The sequence below is a fragment of the Zootoca vivipara genome, chromosome 2, assembly GCF_965207765.1.
Source record: "Zootoca vivipara chromosome 2, rZooViv2.hap1.1, whole genome shotgun sequence".
Lineage (NCBI taxonomy): Eukaryota > Metazoa > Chordata > Lepidosauria > Squamata > Lacertidae > Zootoca > Zootoca vivipara.
Window position 1 is genome coordinate 82,266,720 of NC_142584.1, and position 21,771 is coordinate 82,288,490.

Below are 21,771 nucleotides of genomic sequence, written 5' to 3' on the forward strand. Positions count from 1 at the left end.
GAGTCAAAGGCCTGTCCCTTGCCTTTTTTGTTTTCAGACTCCAAAGCCTTAGATTTTCATCTCAAGGGGGCAAGTTCCTGGGGGAAGGGAACTTTTTGACAAAGCAAGAATGTTCATGGGAAGTTTGATTCTCAAAGCTGCTCCAGTGCAGGCTCCACTGGGATCACAGCCCAAGTGTATTGCCCTTCCACAGAAGTTATCTAACACTAATCCTGTATACAAGGTATTTTCTCTGTTTATGTGCCATAAGCCTAAGGTTCCCAGGGACAAAGGATGATAAAAATGTGTACTGAGAATTCGAGCGATTAACCATAAAGCTTTTTGGAAATTCAATTATTTTTATCCAAATACATTTGGGCAATCTCTCCCTTTTGCTTTTTTCAGAGGCAAGGGCTGAAAACATGACATATTGTTCTTACAAATGTATTAACATATAGCATACCTTGGGAACAAACTTTTCCCCCTGTAACCTGTTTTAGTAGCATCAGAACACCTGCTTCTCACAGTAATACCCTTGCTAAAACACTGGAAAATGACGTGAACAAGACTACAGTTCCACTCTATAAAAACATATTAAGAGTTAAGTTATACAAGAGCCACCGGACATATATCAGGGCCAGTAGGAAGAGAAGAAGTGGGGGAGGGGTGCAGTATTGCATGGCTTCCTTTAATCTTGTGCCTCAAAAGCGGCCAAATGAGGTGAGAATTTCCATTTCCCCCTGAGATTTTCAGATGTCTCCCCTGTCCTCCACTTCCTCCGAGGTATCAACATTCACACAAGTAGACGTGACAAATCGGATAGACGGGATCTGCACTAAGAAAAGTGGGTTTGACAGATAGAGTTTGCAGTCTTAGACCTAGAATGACTGGGTTCAAATTACTGGTCACTAGTGGATAAACTCTCGGGCCTATCACAATCTCTTGGCTCCCGAATCTGTAACAGAAGCAACGGAGAATTTAACACTTGTGGGATTTTCAAGAATACAGTAAGCACTGTGAAGCATTTTGAATGCTAGACGCACTACAGAAATGAATAAACCAGTCAGCCAAATTTATCACAAAACTGGAGGAAGGGGTGCCGCTTTTATTTGAGGCCCACATCTAGAGATATAGGGCCAATCTGGACACAATGCTGAACCAGTTTAATATTATATGCAGAAGCTGTAGCAAAATGCAGTCTCACACACAAGAACAGCAGATTGAAAGCCTTCACATTCTATTTTAAATTAACCAGAGCTCCATGTTACATCTGAAATCAGGGACCTCTTGTTAGTTCAATTTGTAGTTAGCTCAGACAAGCCAGGATCAAACTGTGCTTTGTTCACTAACTGGACTTTGAAGTTACCAAAGTCCCTCAAAGTTTGAGGTGATGGAGAACTCAGGTGCCTAAAAACCAGGGAGAATGCTGTAGCTTGTGCTCATAAGACCACGAGAGGCCAGCGTGGTGAGACAGTGAGACAGAGCCGCCCTCCAAAGAAACCAGAGGCTTTTCTTTGGGGAATTATGGGACCAGAGATACCTAAACAATATAAAAATCAATTTATGTATGCGACCATGGCCACTCGAATGTTATTTGCCCAAAGATGGAAGGAAGAAAACGTCCTGGCAAAAAAGGAATGGCAAAAGAAACTATTGGACTATGCAGAAATAACGAAGCTGACAGGAAGAATAAGAAATCAGGATGACAATGTTTTTAATATAGAGTGGAAATCGTTTGTTGAATGTTTACAAAAATATTTCAAAGAGATTAAGACATTAGCAGGATTAATGTAAAAACATGCAGTGATATTAAATAACTATTGATTATATGTGTTAAATAATAAATAGGTTTAATTTGGAAATGCAGTAAAAATATTATAAATATAAGGAACCACAGAAAGAGGGGGAGGGGAGTCAAAATATGATATATGTAATAACTTGATTTTTAAGAGTTTGTTGTTTGTTGTAAAATGAAATATATATACTGTATTTTTTCGTGTATAAGACTAGGTTTTTTCCTTAAAAAATAATGTCAAAAATTTGGGGGTGTCTTATACACGGATACATTTCCCCCATTTTCTTAAATCGGAGCCCCCAATTTAAATCAAAGTCTTATACATGGGGGAGTCTTATACGGTGTGTGTGTGTGTGTGTGTGTGTGTGTGTGTGTGTGTGTGTGATGGTACAGGGACACAGCCAATCCAGCACACCCAGCAATGCAGCAACACAGTCCTGACCTTGCCACCTCCCTGCCTTGCACCATTACAGTAAGCAGCAGAAAGGCTGGTTCAGAAGAACTACTCCTGCACAACACTTTGATTCAGCATTATATCCAAACTGGCCCACCATCAAATCAGGGAAGACCAAACTTTGAACATTAGAGCTACTGTACTGAGACTAGGGCTTGCCAATCAGATGGTCGGTGGTTCGAATCCACGCGACGGGGTGAGCTCCATAGGTACTGCTCTGGCGGGAAGGTAAACAGCGTTTCCGTGTGCTGCTCTGGTTCACCAGAAGCGGATTTGTCATGCTGGCCACATGACCTGGAAGCTGTCTGCAGACAAACACCGGCTCCCTCGGCCAATAGAGCGAGATGAGCGCCGCAGCCCCAGAGTCATCCGCGACTGGACCTAATGGTCAGGGGTCCCTTTACCTTTACCTTTAAAAGGGGTTTCAGCAGGTGCAGATTTCCATGTTGCAGTGCTACAGGGGCTTGAAAAGCTCCCTGTGTGAAAAATGTTCTCACCTACACAAACATTATAAGCCCTAGTGTCAAAACGCTAGACGTCCCCTGGTCTAAGATGTATATCGATTCAGAGGATCCTGCTTCAGTGCAAGGAGACTTTGAGTGAATGCCACCACTTTCTTTCCAGCTTTACAATTCATGGTGCACAGTAATGAAGTCGCCTGCGGGTTGCCAAGGAGGATGCAATTCCTATTCCTGTCCTCTGCATGATATGAATCTGGCTTGATGCTATGCTTCTCTGTTAGCATGGATTGTATCACTACTATTTTAGCAAATAATCCGTTCAACTCATTGGAAGTCCTTAAGTGCCTCTCTGCATTCATCCACAGCCCCCATACATTCATTAGAGCCTACATGCATTCAAAAGGAATGAGAAAGGAGCCCTTTGTGTAGAAATATATGCAGCTCACTCAAAGAGCCAAAACTGGCAACTATAAGAACCACAAAACTGCAGGGCAAAAGGGCAGCTAGTCTAACTTCCTGCAGTATCTAATCCAGGCTTCACATCCAAGCATCTTTAATGGGCTAGTCCCAAAAGAGAGCAGAATCACTAAAAGGAGTACTAGAAGTGTGGCTAAGAAGTAAAGATAAATTTACTAAAAACTAATCCGGGTGTCTCGTGCAAGTGGGCTGATCCACAAACTTCAGAGGAATGGGCATGTTCCCCAAACAAAAGCATCCAATCAGTCCTGGAAAAAATCCTTACATTATAATCTATAAATAAGGCAATTGGTTACACCCTAGAGAAAAATGCGGCAGCTTGCTAAAGTATTTTAACATAACACAGAAATACAATTTTTTTAAGGAAAATAAAATCCAGTTTTAAAACCAGCCCAAGAAAGGCTTTGCCCTTACTCCTTCACAAGCCACTTAAAGGAGGTGGGAGAGATAATGGCTGTGGGAATTGGGAGCGAGACATGGAGCTTTCTAAGCAAACTGTTAAGCTTTTGATACAGCTACTGTTATTGCATCCACCTTTATTGGAGCATGGTTGAAGCTAGTCGGCTAGTATAAACTCCAAGGTTCTTAAACTAACAGGTTTCGGTAACACTTAGGCAACACAGGATCGTTGCACTAAACTTGGTAGGTAGAGGCAGGGAGGCATCTCCTAAGCTTCCATCCTGACCAGTGTGAGCAGCAGGACTACGCATGACTACATCCATAGCTGTCAAGTTTTCCCTTTTCTCGCGAGGAAGCCTATTCAGCATAAGGGAATTTCCCTTTTAAAAAAGGGAGAACTTGACAGCTATGACTACATCACTCCAATAAGCCCTGGTGCTGCTGGCTTACGTACTAAGAATCAGGAATGTTTCAGAAATTCCTGCTGGCCAAATGTTGGTTTGGTGATGGAAACAATCATATTCCTAATCAAAAAGACAGAGATCACCTGTAAAATATGAGATTGCATGACCCTGAGTTTTAATAATGGAGGAAGGAAGATCAAGCATTCTAATTTATGAGCTCTTTTTCTGTAGAACACACTTGCACTTTAACTTCCAAGATATGCCAGAAGGCCTGGTAAAATGGCTTCTGAGAAATTATGAGGTTCAAAGGGCTACAAAGGTTTAACAGAGAAGAGGGTGAGAGGATTTTTAATATGACATTTATATCCTTGCTATATACTTCCAGCTTTTGTCAACCCTACAGTCAGAATCCTCAGTCTATCTGGGTGTTGAAGGGTGTTGACCTCTACAGTGGTCATTTTCTCTTGATTTATAGAAAGGTTTCATATTTATCCCAGTGTCAAATAGTAGCAGTAATATCAACTCAAGTAAAAGCTAGAAAATCCTTTTTCATTTTCCGGGGACAAAATTATAGAGAAAGGATAATCTCAAGTATAAGTATTCAGTTTCACAAGTACAACTCACCTGAATATTCCCCTCAGCTGAACATCTGTTGCCATTATGTTCAAACAGATGTATCACAGATGTACTGTAAACCAAAATTTCTAGCAAGTAAATAACATTTCAGGAAATCCTTCACTTGGTTTTGTTGTAAAATAATAATTCTGCTCAGTTTTTGCAATCTCATGGACCTTATTACTGAAATTACATTCTTACCCAATACTGAAGCCAGTGATATTATATTACCTGACTGATTTTACAAACAGCCAGAACTATAAAAAAAATTTACCATGCATTTGAGGTCAATCAGAAATTAGAGCTTTGAAATTTTAAGATAGCTGAGAGCAAATATGAAAGTATTTACTTACCAAAGAAAAACAAAATAAAGAGGAATATACTATAAAACAGGTTGACACACACACAAATCGCAGCTTATTTACATTTGTTTGCCCTCCAGCAACTACCTTGAAGGACAGTTTAAACTGATGGGATTTTGTCTCTATCAAATCTGCAAATAGAAATTCAACTCGGTGACCTTTATGGTATACGGATGAAAACGAAACAGGGCAAAGACAACAGAGAGACTGATAAAACAGTAAGATGTTTCAGATTGTTTGGTGGAACAAAAAGACACTATCCTGAAATCAGAGTAAGACATAAGATGGTTTATGCAACCTAGTATGGCCAACTTATTTTGTCCTCTTGTACTTGTCAAACATTCAGTATTCAAAATGCATGCCCTATTTATTTCTGCTGAAACTCTCTGAACTTAAGAAGGGGAAGGAATATAGCAGGTGAAAAATGAAGATTCCTGTGCTTTGCCTTGCAATCTTTCTATGCTGTGACCTTGTGAGGGGAAAATCCAGTCTATGTACCCACTTGTAGCCATGACCTCAACAATAGAAGCTCCCTGCATAAGCAACCTGCCGCCGGACAGTGGCTCTGTAGATATTTCACAGAAAAATAAAGTTGTATCTCCTGATGCAGGTGCTAAAAGCACTAATAGAGCAGCAGGTCAGGAATATAGCAAACTAACCTGTCTCTGTAACAAGACATATAAATAAGTGACAATTTAACACCCATGCAAAGGCAGCCACAATACTACACCTTATAGCTGGATATGTACACACTTGCAAGCTCTTTTCCAAAGTACCGTATGAAAAAAAAAGTGTTAACTAAGCCTTCAAAGCAGGAGATTTCATTTTGATCAAGCCATTAAAGGGCATTTTTCATCTGTGGGATAGCTCTCAATCATTTCCATTGAAAGGTTGCATGTGAAAACTACAGTCATCTACAGAACATGTTCACACATAATCCCTCGAGCTGTGGCTACTATCCTGGATAGCTTTGATTTAGTGATTTTTTTATAGAACATGGCTCATTCTGACTCTTTTTTTCATGTGCATACATGGCTCACTTGGTTACATACCTAGTATTTTCCAAGGTCTTCTGCATTTTCTTCGACATCTTCTCAACAGCAGCTTGTCGTTTACTTTCTGGAAGAAGGTCTATTTTGTTCAAAACCACGATCATTTTCTGACATGCAATTTGCCCAATCACCAAGCACTCTGCTGACTGAGTCTGCATCCCTTTTGTTACGTCTATCACAAGCATCATCAGGTCAATTATCTGAGCCCCTGAAATAAATAAAAAATGAAATCAGTGTCAAATTTCTAAAGGTTAAGACAGTAAAATTGTGACTGCAAACACCACCCATATTTGTTATAACCAAAGAAAACAGGTGGCTTAGATAAAATTCCACAGTGAACATTCTGCATTATCTAGATATTTAAATGATGTTAACACTAGGACAGAAGATAATTAAACAAAGAAAACAGAAATAAAAATTTAATTTTGATACAGAGTATTAAATTTTTTAAAAATACAATATATCTCATCTTATTTCAGAACCACACTGACCCAACATAATTTTAACTGAACAATTTAAACTTTTTTTTAAAAAAGCAATCTGATAGCTCTGACTTAAAAATGTGCTATAAATGCTGCAACGCTCCACAACAGCTAAAACACCACTGTCAAATTCTTCTCACATACCATGAAAAACTCCTTATTAGATTCAACTTAAAGGGGTGGCAATTGGATCAATAATATGGAGTCGAGAGTATGCACCAGCTGTTTACCCAATTCAATAATTTCCAGATGTTCACAGAGTGGGGGGCCCTGCTTGCTGGCCCCGTTCCTCCATCATAATCCCAACGGCATGTCCCTGCAGCCCCCCACAAGTCCAGGCTGAACTTCTGCTCTGAGGGACTTGCTTTATTTATGGTGGCTCCCCAAATAATTTAGATCCCTAACTGGAGAACCAATATGGGTAGAACAGACTCACCACTGCAGAAGTGCAGTTCAAGCACATTGAGGGCTGCAAGAGGCGGGCTGTTAGGAAGATAACTGAAGGGGAAGGCCAATGAGCGCAACTCTCGCTTTCCCGCCCTCATGAGACTAGAACTGCACAAGAGCAAACTAAATAAGATGGTTCTTATGATCCCTTGTCTTAAGGCTACTTCAAACCTCCTCCCTTCCAATGCCTCCAGCCACCAAACTTAATAGTGCTGTGTCAAAATATGTGTATTCTTCACTAGGGACCAAACACTGGCCATGGCCCTCAGTTATGGAGATTTTGGAACTGTATGTCCTCCTGTCGGGTTCCCCCCCCCCCCTTCATCTGTTCACTCAGATTCACAACACTCATTTACATCTTGGCTTAAGATATGCACCTCTGAACTGGCATAATGTAGTTATGTGTCATAGCCTTATTCAAAAGGTGTGCTGCTTTATATGATATGGATTGAATTATAAAGCATTTTAACAACAGTTTCAGACAGTTTCCCTTGTCTTAAGAATGATATCCTTAACAACAACATTCTAAAAGTTATGCTAAAAAAAGGTTACGCTCAAGACACGTGATTTACCATACTTGTTTTTCTTTCATCTTCTCCTTTACCATCAGCATTTAAGAGCTTGCTTGCTTTTTCCTGGCTTACTTTATTTACCTGATATAATCAGCTATCCATATCCATACACACTCATTTAGAATGTCCATGAGCTCAAAAAATTCAGCTTAAAAGTGCATTAAAATGCAGCACACTGTAGTAATCAAAGCTGAGGAGCACTTGGGCAAGATACACAATCAGCATAATGTATCTGACCATATTTTACTGGTGAAGCAAAATCAAAGCAATGAAGCACTATTTCCATCTTATCAAACATTCGGATGGCTTCACGTGTGCATTTAACAGGCTGACACCATGTTTTCCGATTATCTTTGGGGCACTACAATGCAGTGATTCAAGCAGATGTATGGGTCACGGTGCATTATTTACTAACTCATGAGAAAACAAGTAACTTCAACATGTTAAAATGTGAAACCGCTCTTTGGCTAATCATTAAAAGCTGTTCTCATTTAAATGCTAGAAATCTACATAAACTGGGGGAGCATTAATTTTAAGCAGTAAGATTATAATGTTTCACGTCAACCTGTGACTGCAGGAGAAACTTGTCCTTCTCTAAAATGGGAGCAGCAACATTTACCTAGTTCACAGGGCTATGAGGTTAAAGAAAATTATTATATACCATTCTGCATGCTGCAAAAATGAATTACATATTTTGGGTGCTTTTAAAATGTTTTTTCCGAAGTACCTAGTATTCATTATTTGTAACATTGTGGAGTATTTTATGTTACTTTGATGTCATTAATGAATTACATTAAACTTAGAATTCAGCTGCCTATTAATTGTAGCAATGTCCAAATAATGCCTGATACAACAGCATATGTTTTGGCATATAGTGGGTACAGGTTGGCTTTTTCGAGAGATAAAACCGTTGCTGATTATACCATAGCAAGCTTACAACTATACTCAAAACTGAAGCCCTTAAGAATTGAGGCGTTTTGATTTATCAGATAAAATTAATCAAATCATTCCATAAAACCGATGTGTTGTAATGTGAATTTCACAAAAACCAAACCACATTGGATCTGTAAACTGCCAGCATCAGGCTTAAGTGAATCCTGAACTAATTTGTATAGTTTTAGCTGTCACTATCTCTCAGCTTTGGTTTCCAACATGTAAAAGAAGAACCACTTTACCTGAAACAGTGACTGCTAAACAATCTGAAATGCAGAGGTGTTTCATAAACAATGAATAGTGCTAGCTATAATTCCTGCATCAATGTTAACTGGATCTTGACCAGCATGGCTGAAAGGAATTAAGGCAGAAGCATTGAGGCATGAACACTGCATAACATCCTGATTTCCCCCTCAACACCGCTACAGACCAAGGGTTGTTTCAGCCATTACAAAATTCCTACACAGGGCTTGCTTTTGTATAGGAAATTTGCAATATTAGAAGCTTACGTTATTCTAGCTCAACTGTATTATGAACATCTCCACAAGCCTAAGAGGGTGGAAAATGTCATGGGAAACTGCCAATCTCCGAATCAGACCAAGCATATCCTTCCAACTGCACGCCAGGAATGGAAAGTTGTGACAATGGAAGAAGCAGGGGATGGCCCACAAATATGGAACTCCGTTCCTAAATCATGTGGGGGAAAGCAAACATTTTTGATAGGTATTATTTACTGACCCTACTTTTCTTAGATTTTTTTTTTAAAGCAAGCTAAAGGGTCAGTTTCCAAAGGGGTAGCCTCTTAGTCTCCAGCAACAACAAAAAGTATTGTGCTACTGTAAAGACTGGCAAATTTATTATGGCATAAGCCAAGCATGGGGAACCAGGTCCATTTTTTTTTCTATTCCAGATTTCACAGATACATAGCAATTCCCACCCCCCTGTCAAGAAAGACAATGGAGTCCACTTAGAGGCTGACATTCCTAGGAGAGTGCTTGTAGAGGAGGGGGTTTCTACGAAGTAACATTTCATGAACTCCTGGCTAACATGAAATAAGTGGGCAAAGAACTCACTGCCAAAGCATATTTATGACAATAAAAGATTACAAAGATATCTGAGATTTCCCGCAGGTATTAAGGACTTAAACAACAAAGGAAAATATGAAGATGAACCTATATAACACCGCACTGTTATGCATATAATCTCATGAACAGAAGGCTTTTAATTCAGGTAAGAAAACACTATCACAGCCGCAGCGGTGGGGACATCAGAAACAATGACAGGAATAAAACAAGGCGATGCTATCTCACCATAAACCTGCACAATTTGCTGAGAGAACATCTTCCAAAGACACTGTGGGGAAAAGGAATAAAAAGAGTAACTGAACTGTTTCAGTTTTTCAGAGGATATTGTTCCATATAGATAAAAAGTGATCTGAGAGATGAGAAAGTTCTTCAGAAACCACCAAAGGCAGACAAGTGGGACTCAAAATGAATCTGAATGAAGCAGACATGCAGAAGAGTGATCTGCATACATGAAAGCATCACTGAACAAGAAAACGATTACAATCTACTGTGGATACACCAGCCATGATCAGATAGAACCAATTACAAATTGGGAAAATCTTCTAGAAACAAAAACATCATGAATCTATTGGGGGGGGGAATTTCCAACCTATGAGCTATTTCCCAGGAAAGCTAGACCAAAAGATCTCAAAACGCAGATTCAGCTACAGCAGCACACTTCCTCTCCAATATAAGAGAGTTGCTGTCAGACCTATTACACCTTCTAGAAACGGCAATGAATAGCTATTTCATGACTGCACACCACCCACCCACACAAATAGATGGCTATAGCTTTAGGATTCACTGTGATATAAGTTATTGCCATTTCTTACATTAATTAGGTGGCTCTGAACATTGCTCTGATCCCAGCTCTGCTGGCCTCCAGCCCTCAGCAGGTCCTGCAAACCAAGTGCAGCCCCTGACCTGAAAAAGGTTGCCCATCACAGCCCTGACACGTATAAATACATACATATACAAACAAACAGACGCTCACCCTGGGATGCATCTGCAGTCTAAAAACAAAAACCTATCAACTCACTAGAGTGAGTCACAAGGCATAATCAGAGAAGTGAAATGTATTTACAGATAATCTTTCCCAACATTGGCAATTCAGCAATCCTAGCCAGTATTGGTCTTTTGCCTTTCCTTACAACTTTGATTGAGATCTGGCAGCAGCATACTTGACTTGTTCACCAGATTTGAACAGACAACCAGACTTGCCTTGCCTTTGGAGTGTGAGCTCTGCCCTATCAGTGAGTGCCTCAGCCTATCCTGGGACTCTAAAACGGCAGAAAACAAGACAGCTAACATGCAGCCCCTTCATATGGAATAGAAAACTCTGCCACAGTCCATGGCTAGCCTGGAACTGAGTGATGGAAGGTGGAATCCCATCACATCTGGAGGACCACATTTAAGCACATCTGGAGGACCACATTTAAGCCATTAAAGCAATATTTGTCCCCACCCCCTACCCTCTGCAGATTAACACTACCCTATAATGTCTGGAAAGGGTTTGTGAAAGACACTTTTCTATAGGTTTTCCCATTGCAGAGCTCTAAGATGCCCTCTTGGTAGATCCACTGCCCTGAGAATCTTGCGTTGGTGGTGGCCCAGGACAAAGTATTCTCTATAGCAGCTCATAAGTTGTGCAATTCTCTCCTCCCAGAGGTACACCTGGAACCTTCACTATACAGTTCTCATTGTATGTTGAAGATGCATCACTTTACCCTGTCCTTTTGAAGCCCAAGATATATATTTCTAAGACCCACTCTATTCTTGTGATTGCAATTTGTTTTAAACTGTTTTAATAGTTAAACAGTTGTGACCTGACCTGGTAACTTAGAGTTAAGGGCAGGTAATAATAATAATAATAATAATAATAATAATAATAATAATAATAATAATATTTAACCCACATGGACAGAACCAATCACATGTGTCTTTCCAGTAGAACTGGTACCCTACATAAAAGAGCACAGTTCAAAGTGTTGGTGCTGACCTTTAAAGCCCTAAATGGCCTCGGTCCAGTATACCTGAAGGAGCGTCTCCACCCCCATCGTTCTGCCCGGACACTGAGGTCCAGTACCGAGGGCCTTCTGGCGGTTCCCTCGTTGCGAGAAGCCAAGTTGCAGGGAACCAGGCAGAGGGCCTTCTCGGTGGTGGCGCCCACCCTGTGGAACGCCCTCCCATCAGATGTCAAAGAGAAAAACAGCTACCAGATTTTTAGAAGACATCTGAAGGCAGCCCTGTTTAGGGAGGCTTTTAATGTTTAATAGATTATTTTATTTCATTTTTCTGTTGGAAGCCGCCCAGAGTGGCTGGGGAAACCCAGCCAGATGGGCGGGGTATAAATAATAATAATGATTATGATTATGATTACGATTATTATTATTATAAAAGGATACCTAATCAGTACATATAAAATGTTTTTGTTTGTGTAGCCCAAATATATAATAGGAACTCATTTACAATAATCCAATTAAGTGAGCTACAAATGTCAAGACTGGATCACTTATAGACCTCCCCTTCCATTTCTTGGAATCGAAAGAATTGTTACTTATTTTTAATAGGCTTGCTGCACACAACTAGAACAGTTAGACTACAATACTCCAGGCATGCGTTGTATGTCCAGGTGTTTTTATAAGTGCATGCGAACACCAAAGATGAATTTCCAGCTACTCATTTCAAAGCATATGAACTTTTGCCCCCTAAAAATGAAAACTAAAAGAGGTGCCTTGAGCTTGGCACATGATCAGACTGCTCCATCAGTATCTATCAATATCAAAAACTGTACATGCCTTGATCTCCAAACACAATAAAAATTGAGCGAGTAGAGGAAAAGGGAAGAGGGTCCAAGTGAGAATGAGTTAAAAGGTTTCACATGTCACAAGAGGATTGAACATAAGCACAACATTCTGACTACTTGCCTATTTAAGCTACTGCTGTGTTCTTTTTTGTTTTTGTTTAGGTAATCTCTTTAGTTCTCTTTGCACAAACAGCACAAGACCTCTTCACAGGCACTGCAAATGGCAGAAAATGGAATTTAAAATGTAGAAATAAAATAATTGTGGGCCATGGGCTATAATTTGATTTCATGCTTTACAAGAAAATGAAATAGCATTTCCTTGAATGTATTTTAAAATATATATGGCTTTTTACCATGTTAGGATTTCCTCTAGCACAGAAGAGAAAATGTGCTGTTCTCAAGTATCACTGCTATTCGGGGGCAAAGCTGTTTTAATATGCACTTCCCATTCTGGGGAAAGAGGAAATTCTTCAATTAATAAACCGGGTGGACTGAGGCGAGTTTTAAAAGGTTTAATCAATTTCATCTGCACTTAGGATAAAAAGACTGACTATTCTACCCTTTTCTCCTTCTATACTAAAGGTTTTTTTTAAAAAAAATCATAAAATAAATATTTTATTTTAAATTCTTTGAGGTTAATATCTCCTGTTTCAGGAAATATTGTCTGTTTCATGCAGTGCGTACGAAACTTCCACCGCCACCCTCTCTTAACTTTTTTTTTTTTTTTGCTCCAAATCCCCATTCAGAAGTACGTAAATTATTCTGTTTCATATATAGTAACACCTTGGGAGATACTACAAGCTATACAGGATTTTTGTAGGTACCTTTGGGGAGCTGATGGGGTGAACAAGGAAGATTTTTCCAGGATATGCAAAATTCCACACTAAAGGGAGGGGGCCAAGAGTGCATGAACTATACATGAAAAAACCCTCTGTAAACGAATGCAAATCATGTATCAAAACCAGATACCAGAGCTTTGGACAGACAACATTTTGAAAAGAAACAGGAACTCCCAATGTGGTTCCAGCATCCCCTAAGTATTTTGAGGCATGCTGTTCCATATGGAAGGTGTCACTAAACCCTGGTGGCCGGATGTCAGGGGTGAACATCAGGGAATCAGTCACTCCTTAATTTCTGTGTTGCTTCCTACAAAAACCCAACACCGATTGCCACAGGAGTCAAGATATTTGATTAGAGAAACCCTTGAATAGAAAATTGCCGTAAAGTATTTCTAGATAGCCAGAAGTTACGTTGACTCCTAACGTTACAACAAGGCACAGTAGCTTTCTATAGCTTTCCTGGCCAACATTGTCTTGTAAAGCCCTAAATCAGGGATGGGGAATCTTTTTCAAGCCAACGACCACATCCCCTCATGAGCCACCTTCTGGGGGCTGCATACTGTGGGATCTTGGGCTCCAGTTACTGTCCCCAAGCCAAAAGTGCCACTCAGTGCAAACTTCGCATTTCTCACATATAGGTGAATGGCTCCCATTCACTCCTAAGGGCACAGCAGAAGTGCTGCACTTGGTGACAGAATCACTCAAGATGGAGGCTTTCCCTTCACATGCATCCCACCTACCAAAATGACAGGGTTCTGCACTAGTCCTTAAGTGCCAGAAACTGGCAGGACAACAGTGAGGAGGATCCCAGTGAGGGATGCAGCCATGACTGGGACCCAACGGGGCAAGCTGGGGATGGAAAAGCAGAGGTTGGAGTTGCGGAAAGTACACATGGGATGACAGAGGACAGCAAGAGGATGGGGGTCAGTGCGCAGGGACCAGAAGAGCAGGACCCCTCATCAGAACCAAAGAGGCCTCCGTCTCTACCGTATGAACAAGGCAGACTCTGAGGTGTAGGTAGAAGCAGGAAGTACGCTCTGGGAAGCAGAGCTGAGGTGCTCGATCTGTTCATCTGCCTACGTGGATAGACTTCAGCTTGGATACTCCAAGACGGCTATGGGACTGTGCTTCAGGGTTGATTCTGGGCTGTATTTCCTGACTACTGGACTTTGAACATGGCTTACTTGGATTGACTCTGGACTGTGTTTCCTATCCGTTAGACTTCAGATTTTGCTTATGTGGACTGACCCCTGGACCATGTTTCCTGACTGTTGAACTTTGGACTTGACATACTGTATATGCTAGCGGGAATTGCTGCCAGGTAGGCCAGGGATTCAGGACGTTAAAAGCAGAGATGGGGAATCTGTGGCAATCCAGAATTTGATAGACTACAACTCCAAACATCCCTAATTTTGGTCTGCCATCTTTATTCAAAATGGTGAGTGGTGGACCATTGTTAACAATGGTTGCTGTCCCCACCTTAGGAACCATCATGCTGAGTTTGGTGACAGTATCTCAAGTATCTATAGAGAAGAGGCGGATGGACAGAAAGACAAACTACTTTTCAAAATATATAGTAGATTCTCCCAAATAAGTTATCATTTAAATTATTATTAAAAGAAATTTCAATCCACTAGAATAAGCATACGCAGCAAGCTAAACTCACATGACTTTTTATGGGTAGAAAAAAGAAACATGAGTCAAAGTATGCAGAACAAATCGCAGCATTTCCTCTTTCCATAGGGAAAAAATAATTCGTTTTCATCAAAACTGGAGTTGTAACTAGAACTTTAATCAAGGCATGCCAATGCTATCTGGATGTAGTGGGCTTTTTACACTCACTTGAACTTACCTCCATGAACAATTGAAACCCCAAGTACCTCAATTGCACACCATTCGTCTCATAGCAGATTAAGTATGGAAATTTGTAACAAAATAACCCATTCCAAAGATCTGAAATCATTGCTAGAATTCAATGCAAATGGCCTTAACAAAAAAGTAGCAGCCAATCAGAATTGATAGTGCAAAATTAAATAGCAAATGTACATGAACGTTAACCGGGGCGGCTCGCCCATTGGCCCTAGTGGCGCGGGGCGGCAGGGCACCAGGGCGCTGAGGGGTGCCCCAGCAAGTGGGGGAGCTGCGCGGCAGCCTCCCCTTTCCCTCCTCCTGGACGCCCGCCAGCCGCGCCGCTCGGAGGAGAGAGGTAAACGACCGGAGCAGGGGCACTAGGAGCTTTCCTTTTTTAAAAAAAAAAAAGAGTGGGGGGGGGGGCGCCCGAGGGATCTGCACCAGGGCGCCCAATGACCTTAAGACGCTACTGAACGTTAACTAAATATCCTAACTGAAAGCTCACTGAAAACCTATCCTAAAGCAATGCTTTTAATCAGACCACTGTTGTTGTTTGAACAAAATAACCTCTAAGCAATAGGTGTTAAAATACACTTGTGATGGGGATGTTATGTGATGTCACTGCCTTGATGGCTCTTTAATCTCTGCTCCTGTTGACGTTCAAGCCCATATATTCTCCTTTCTCAAATATTACTAGCCCAGTAGAGTTAAGTTGCAAATTCATATCCTATTTTTCTCATATAACCATTACCTGCATATGCTGTTTTTTTCTCCCTTCCCTTCCCAAATATTCATTCATCGATAACGGAACTGTTGCTGTTTGAGATTATTATGCTCAAATCTTTCACAAATGGAAATGAATTCACTAGACCATTTAAAATAAATCTTTCTAAATGGTACATTTTAGCCTCTTGAGTCCTGTTTGGTCACCATCCTCTCGCCCACTGGAGCAATAAAGGACCTCATTTTCAGTTACTTTAGGAAAATAATAAACATAAACATCACATGGCAAAACAAATAAGGTTTTGAAACAGGACGGGACAACTTTAATGAAACTGCAAGTATGGAATCTTAGCTCTGTTGGGTAAGATGTCGAGCCTATAGAAGTGACTACCTGAATCATGTCAATTTTATACTCTCACTCCAAACTCAAGTATGGAAAAAGTTATAGGAAAGCGATACCAAAACAGTGGGTATGTTGCACATAATGCTAAACCATTGTTTAGTATCACATGCATGAGGCCTGGATTTATGGCCATAATGTCTTTTTGCGACTGTACCTAAAGAAAAGAGGTGAATGAGGAGCATATGAGCCCAAGGGCATGGAAGAAGAGGAATAAAGTCATGTAGCTGACCGATTTATACCTACCAGGTGCAAAAACACAATGGCAATTGATTTCTAGCAAATCCGAGCCTCCAAAACAAAACATTTGTCTCTATTTCACAAACATAAATTGACCCATATCTATATATTTTTTCTATCTTTGGGACATTTCACATATTACACAGTCTAACACACGTCTGCCCACCAAAGCATCTAATCCTGTCTTCCTGAGAAGGACAATATGCACATCTGATATGCTCATATTCTACACTTACAGGTATAGACTTAAAATATCTTAGGTGAACACCTGAAATCTTCATGTGTGAATAGTCCTTTCATTATGGATCCCACAGAGAAACCACACCTTATTCCAAGGTTTAAAGCAGGCTTCCTCAAACTCGGCCCTCCAGATGTTTGGAGACTACAATTCCCATCATCCCTGACCACTGGTCCTGCTAGCTAGGGATCATGGGAGTTGTAGGCCAAAAACATCTGGAGGGCCAAGTTTCAGGAAGTCTGGTTTAAAGACTGGAATCAATTCAGGAGTTTTGAAATACAGTATAAAAATGAGATTCAAGTTGCAATTCTAAACATACAGTGTTCAAATTAAGCCACACCAAAATCAATGGGACTTGCTTGCAAGTGAATCTGCTGAGGATCAATGAGTTAAGGGTGTAAAAGGTTTTCTAAAATAGCAATGCACCTCATGAAGAGGAAAGTAACAAAATTTGTCCCAAACAGTTTAAACTGAAGAAGATGCAGAAAAGGCAATTCAATGGTGGCTGACCAGGGGTCAGAAGCATATATTGGCCATTTACTTCTGCCAGTTTCCAGTATGTTAACGGAAATGGAGGGAATGGGGCTAACATGTTAATCACATCCACACGCACTTTATGCCACAGGGTGTGTTTGAAGATGAACTCTAATCAATTTATCTTTATATCCAGCTGCCTACTTTGTCACTTGCATCATCACTGAGGTACTCCAAAGTCCTGTTTCAAATGCCACCTGTGCATGGCACACAAACTAAAAACATAGCCAACACACGCTTTCTCAAACAGAGAATGTGCCATATCCAGAGCAATTTAGGATTATCCTATGGCCTGTTGAGTTGGTTCTGAATATTCAGCAGAAGTGTGATTAGTTCAAGCTTCAGTCCTCTTGTTGGGAGGTATTTTGTTTTGGTATCAAGACCATATGTGCTCATGCGATGCTTTGGAAAATTAACTGTAACTTAGCATTTAACCTTGGGCCTTACACAGCTGACCATAAATGGCATCTGTGACTCAGTGAAACTTTAAAAAAAAAGAGTTCTGAAATGCAAATAGGTTAGAAAAAAACTAATTTTATTAACTGTATTGTCTTAATTTACATCACATTTATGTGAAGTTTTCCAATAAGCGTGTATAGGAAAATAGGGCGAACTCCATTTAGTGAATGGTATCTGAAGAAGTGTGCATGCACACGAAAGCTCATACCAAAATAAAAACTTAGTTGGTCTTTAAGGTGCTACTGAAGGAATTTTTTTATTTTACTTCCATTTAGTGAATTTATCCTAGATGGACCAGAAAGGGGAAATCGCCTGCCCTGAACAGCTAACACTTAAAAGCAAATGCCTCACAAGACCACAAATAGTATTTTATCACAATTAAAGCTTAAAAGTTAAAATGGACATGGGAAGGGCACGTGGCAAGAGATGACTTGGGGGAATAAAGCAGTGCTAGTGTGGAGACCCTACAATTTTAAAAAGACCAAGGAGATGACAACCTATGTGATGAGTGGATGGTCTAAAACTAACAGCAGGGTTTATGTAGATGCAGCAAGCTAAGAAAAGGGAACGTTGCAGAGAACTTGAAAAGACTTACATCCAAAGATGGATGTGAAACGCTGTAGAAGAATATGGCCTAACCAGCATCAAAGATGAGCTGGTTACCAAGACACAACTTGAGATCTGCATAAAGTCTGAAAAGAGAACATTTGCTATTCAGGCCATACTTCTATTCTCCATTTTTTTCAATTAAAATATGGTTTGATATGTGGCAATGTAGGAAAGGAGGAGTGCACAGCCTCCAAAGGAGATGATAGATAGATGATAGTTATTTAATTTTATCCTGATTCTAATTTTTAAGCTGCATTTCAATCAATTGTTTGATTGTGTTTTAATGTATTTGATGTTAGCTGCCCTGAGCCCTGTCTTGGCTGGGAAGGGCGGGATATAAATAAAAAATTACTTACTTATTTACTTACTAGATGATTGATTGATGATAGATAAGATAGATAGATAGATAGATAGATAGATAGATAGATAGATAGATAGATAGATAGATAGATAGATAGATATTCAACAAAACTGAGGAGGAAAAGGTTTGCAAAATTATGATGCTGAGTAGGAAACATGAGGGCTCCTCTCAAACAATGTCAAGGAGATATTAACTCAACCACATTCCACACAGCAATTAACAGATTAACTAGGGAAATACATGTTCTCGGATACAAAATCTGCACCGTGGATGCTCAGAAACTGCAATATAGAAATAATAATTTTCCATTTACCTGCATTGTAAATGTTCAACCTTGAAAGCACAACCCTTAAAAAGTGTGTGGCCTTTGTGCAGCTACATGTACAGTATCTGCTACCTTTATTTACAGTGCAAGAAGTTCAAGTTCTTACTCCTAGGGACTGCTCACCTTTAAAACAAATGGTTTCTTCAAGTGAACAGTCTCAAGAAACTGTTAATCAATCCATAAAGTTCTCACAAATCTTTTAAATAAGAATGAAAAGCCAAAAACACTGCTTAGAGGCGACTCCAGTAATGTGTTTGTTAGCTTCCCACCATCTCCAACACTGGAATAACATCACTCCGGGTTATAAACATCTGTACTCACATAGAGAATGTACAATACATTTATAAAAAAAAACTGAGGGCCCACATATCCTGTAGCTCTGTACTTCACAAACAAAAGGTTGGGGGAAGAAAGAGGGGGTGGGGTACAGGGAATAAAGGCTTAAAGATTAAAGTCACAGGCAGAGACAGACGGCTCTGTTTTTTAATAACTGAAAACATGAGTTGTGCCTGAATGTGTTCATTGTTTTACAGAAGGGGGGAGAGTCTACGAAAGCAGGACTCACTGGCGACAGAGCTGCCTTGCCATCAAAAGTAAGATTTACAAAAAGAAAGAAAAAACAGACTTCAACTCTATGCCTTAATTTCCCCTCCTGTAATGTTTAATGGTGCAAGTCAGGTAGGAATCACCAAGCTACCTCTTCTGTCTCTCCCAACTCTGATCTTTCATGAAACTCAGAGAAGGGGGGAAACTACTCAATGCATCAACAACTTAACACAAATTAAGGAGCATTCAGATCCATTTGGGTCCTAAAGCATAAAATGTTTTGCCATGTACACATTTTTATGTACTTCTGTCTGTGCAGTTTAGCATGTAATCAACTATATTTTTGGTGAGCATAGTTCAATAATAATTTATTTAATACAGAGTGTTACAACCTAGATTTTATTAGGAACAATCAGGTTCCTGAGATCCTATTTGAAATCATTTTCATCAGTTTAAAACAAAGTTAAATTCATATTGCGTTGCTCAAAGGTTTCTCTGTGGCCTTGCTTTTACTTTTTTTAGGGCTGGATCAGCTGAGGACCTCCCCCCCCCCTAAATGGCTTGATTAGCAATAGAGAAAAATGCAGAACTAAACATGGAAAGCAGAAAGTGCAAAGTCTGGACCCCAAAATGTTTTCAGTATTAATTTTAAAAGGGGAAAGCTTGGGGGCTTGGGGGAGGAAGGGGCTGAACCCAAAGGAAGGAAGCTGGGTTTAAGTAGGCAATGTTTGAGAACCCTGAAACACAAATAAATAACCTTTTTTTGGGGGGAAGGGGTTACAAAAGTAGAAAACGAGCATGATGCCACAGTTCAGATTTTATTAGTTCACAATTAGGAATTAACATTAAATTTAACAAGGCATACTATTAAAAGATAAAGAGGAATGCTTTGCAGATAAATCGTAAGAAAGAGAAAATACATGGAAAAACACTACTGAACAAGTATTTGAAAAATTGTACAAGCATATGACTACACCTGCAAAAATTATTCTGTGGGGTTTTCTGAGCCAATGCGGGATGTTAAGTTTAAAGAGCAGCCAGTGAAGCCAACAGCACCAGATGCTATACAGGAGGCAGTGAACGTTCATGATTTCAGTGCAAAAACCTTAAAAGCATTTCAGCAACAGATGCATCAGTGAAACTTTTGGAATCTAACATTTTGTGGCAACCTTTCGGAAGAGGAGAAAAGGCTTCGCAGGCGGCACAACATGACTTATTGCCATGCCTGCCTGGCACAGGATATTGCTGTGTACAAGCACGGTGAGCCAGCTTGAGCTATCCTTATCTGTATAATGACAGTGTCCGTCCTCCCTCTCCTCCACTTAGTAACAAACCCAAAGGTTCAGAGTTAGGAATGACATTCCAAAATTAATACCAACATCAAAACAGCAATCTTCAAAAAGTTAAAACAGTGGAAATGTTGCTCCCCGAGACCAAAGCCACGCTGTCTCCAAAACAGCCCAAGGGCAAACCAGTAAAAGTCAGGGAGAGGGGGAGGGTTAGATCTGTATTCTGTTGTTTCTTACTGTTAGGAAAATGTGACCAGGGTGGTAATTTACCTTGTACAACCAAATTGTACATGAAAGTTTTGAAACAGTCCATTAAACGTAACATTATGGAACAAGGCTGAAGGTCCGAGTGGAACACATTAGACATGCATTCCAAATCAAGGCTACAAGAATTAGTCTAGCAGGCAGGCGATTGTCAGCAGGCAGGATAAATGGTCAACAGTTTCTACCAATGAGGCACTACAATTAGCCCATAGGCTACCCTGGCAACTTTCCAAGAAGCCAAGGGGCGCTGCTAACTTGCAGAATGAACCACCCACAGCTATACTGGGGAAAGCTGGTCTATGATGAAAAGAGCCCTAACTTGCTCTAACTTGATAAGAGCTGATTAGATTAGACGCTGGAGCAAGGGAAAATTAATCAAATTGATTCTACCCAGGGAGGGCGTACTCCAAGAACCACTGCAGATATTAAGAGATAATGGTTGTGCTCTGGATCCAGCCTTAGGATCCCTCATCTCAAGCTTCGCTTCCAACATGGAAATAGTGAGAGCTATTTCTAACAAGGAAATAGTGAGAACAGTGAGCCCTGGCTAAGGTGAAATGGGAAGAAATTAGTGCTGGAGAGGGGAGGGGAAGAAGCACTGCACCCACTCAAACCCTAAGGGCCAAACTATATGTTACACGAAATGCAGAGTTTTAGATTAATCCTTTCCTACTGTTAGTTGGTTGGCATCTATAATAATAATAATAATAATAATAATAATAATAATTTATTATTTATACCCCGCCAGAAGGCCCTCGTGCTGGACCTCAGTGTCCGGGCAAAACTATGGA

The 21,771-nt window shown here is 40.2% G+C and overlaps 1 protein-coding gene across 2 annotated transcripts in view; it reads right to left on the minus strand.

The window, feature by feature from the left end:
* Positions 1–21,771, minus strand: part of EEFSEC (eukaryotic elongation factor, selenocysteine-tRNA specific) — a 163,315-nt gene that overhangs the window by 111,149 nt on the left and 30,395 nt on the right. For both annotated transcript variants that reach the window (XM_035106448.3, XM_088662336.1), the window contains exon 3: positions 5,999–6,206. In XM_035106448.3, the coding sequence (XP_034962339.2) occupies positions 5,999–6,206 (208 nt within the window). The remainder of the gene's footprint in view (positions 1–5,998; positions 6,207–21,771) is intronic.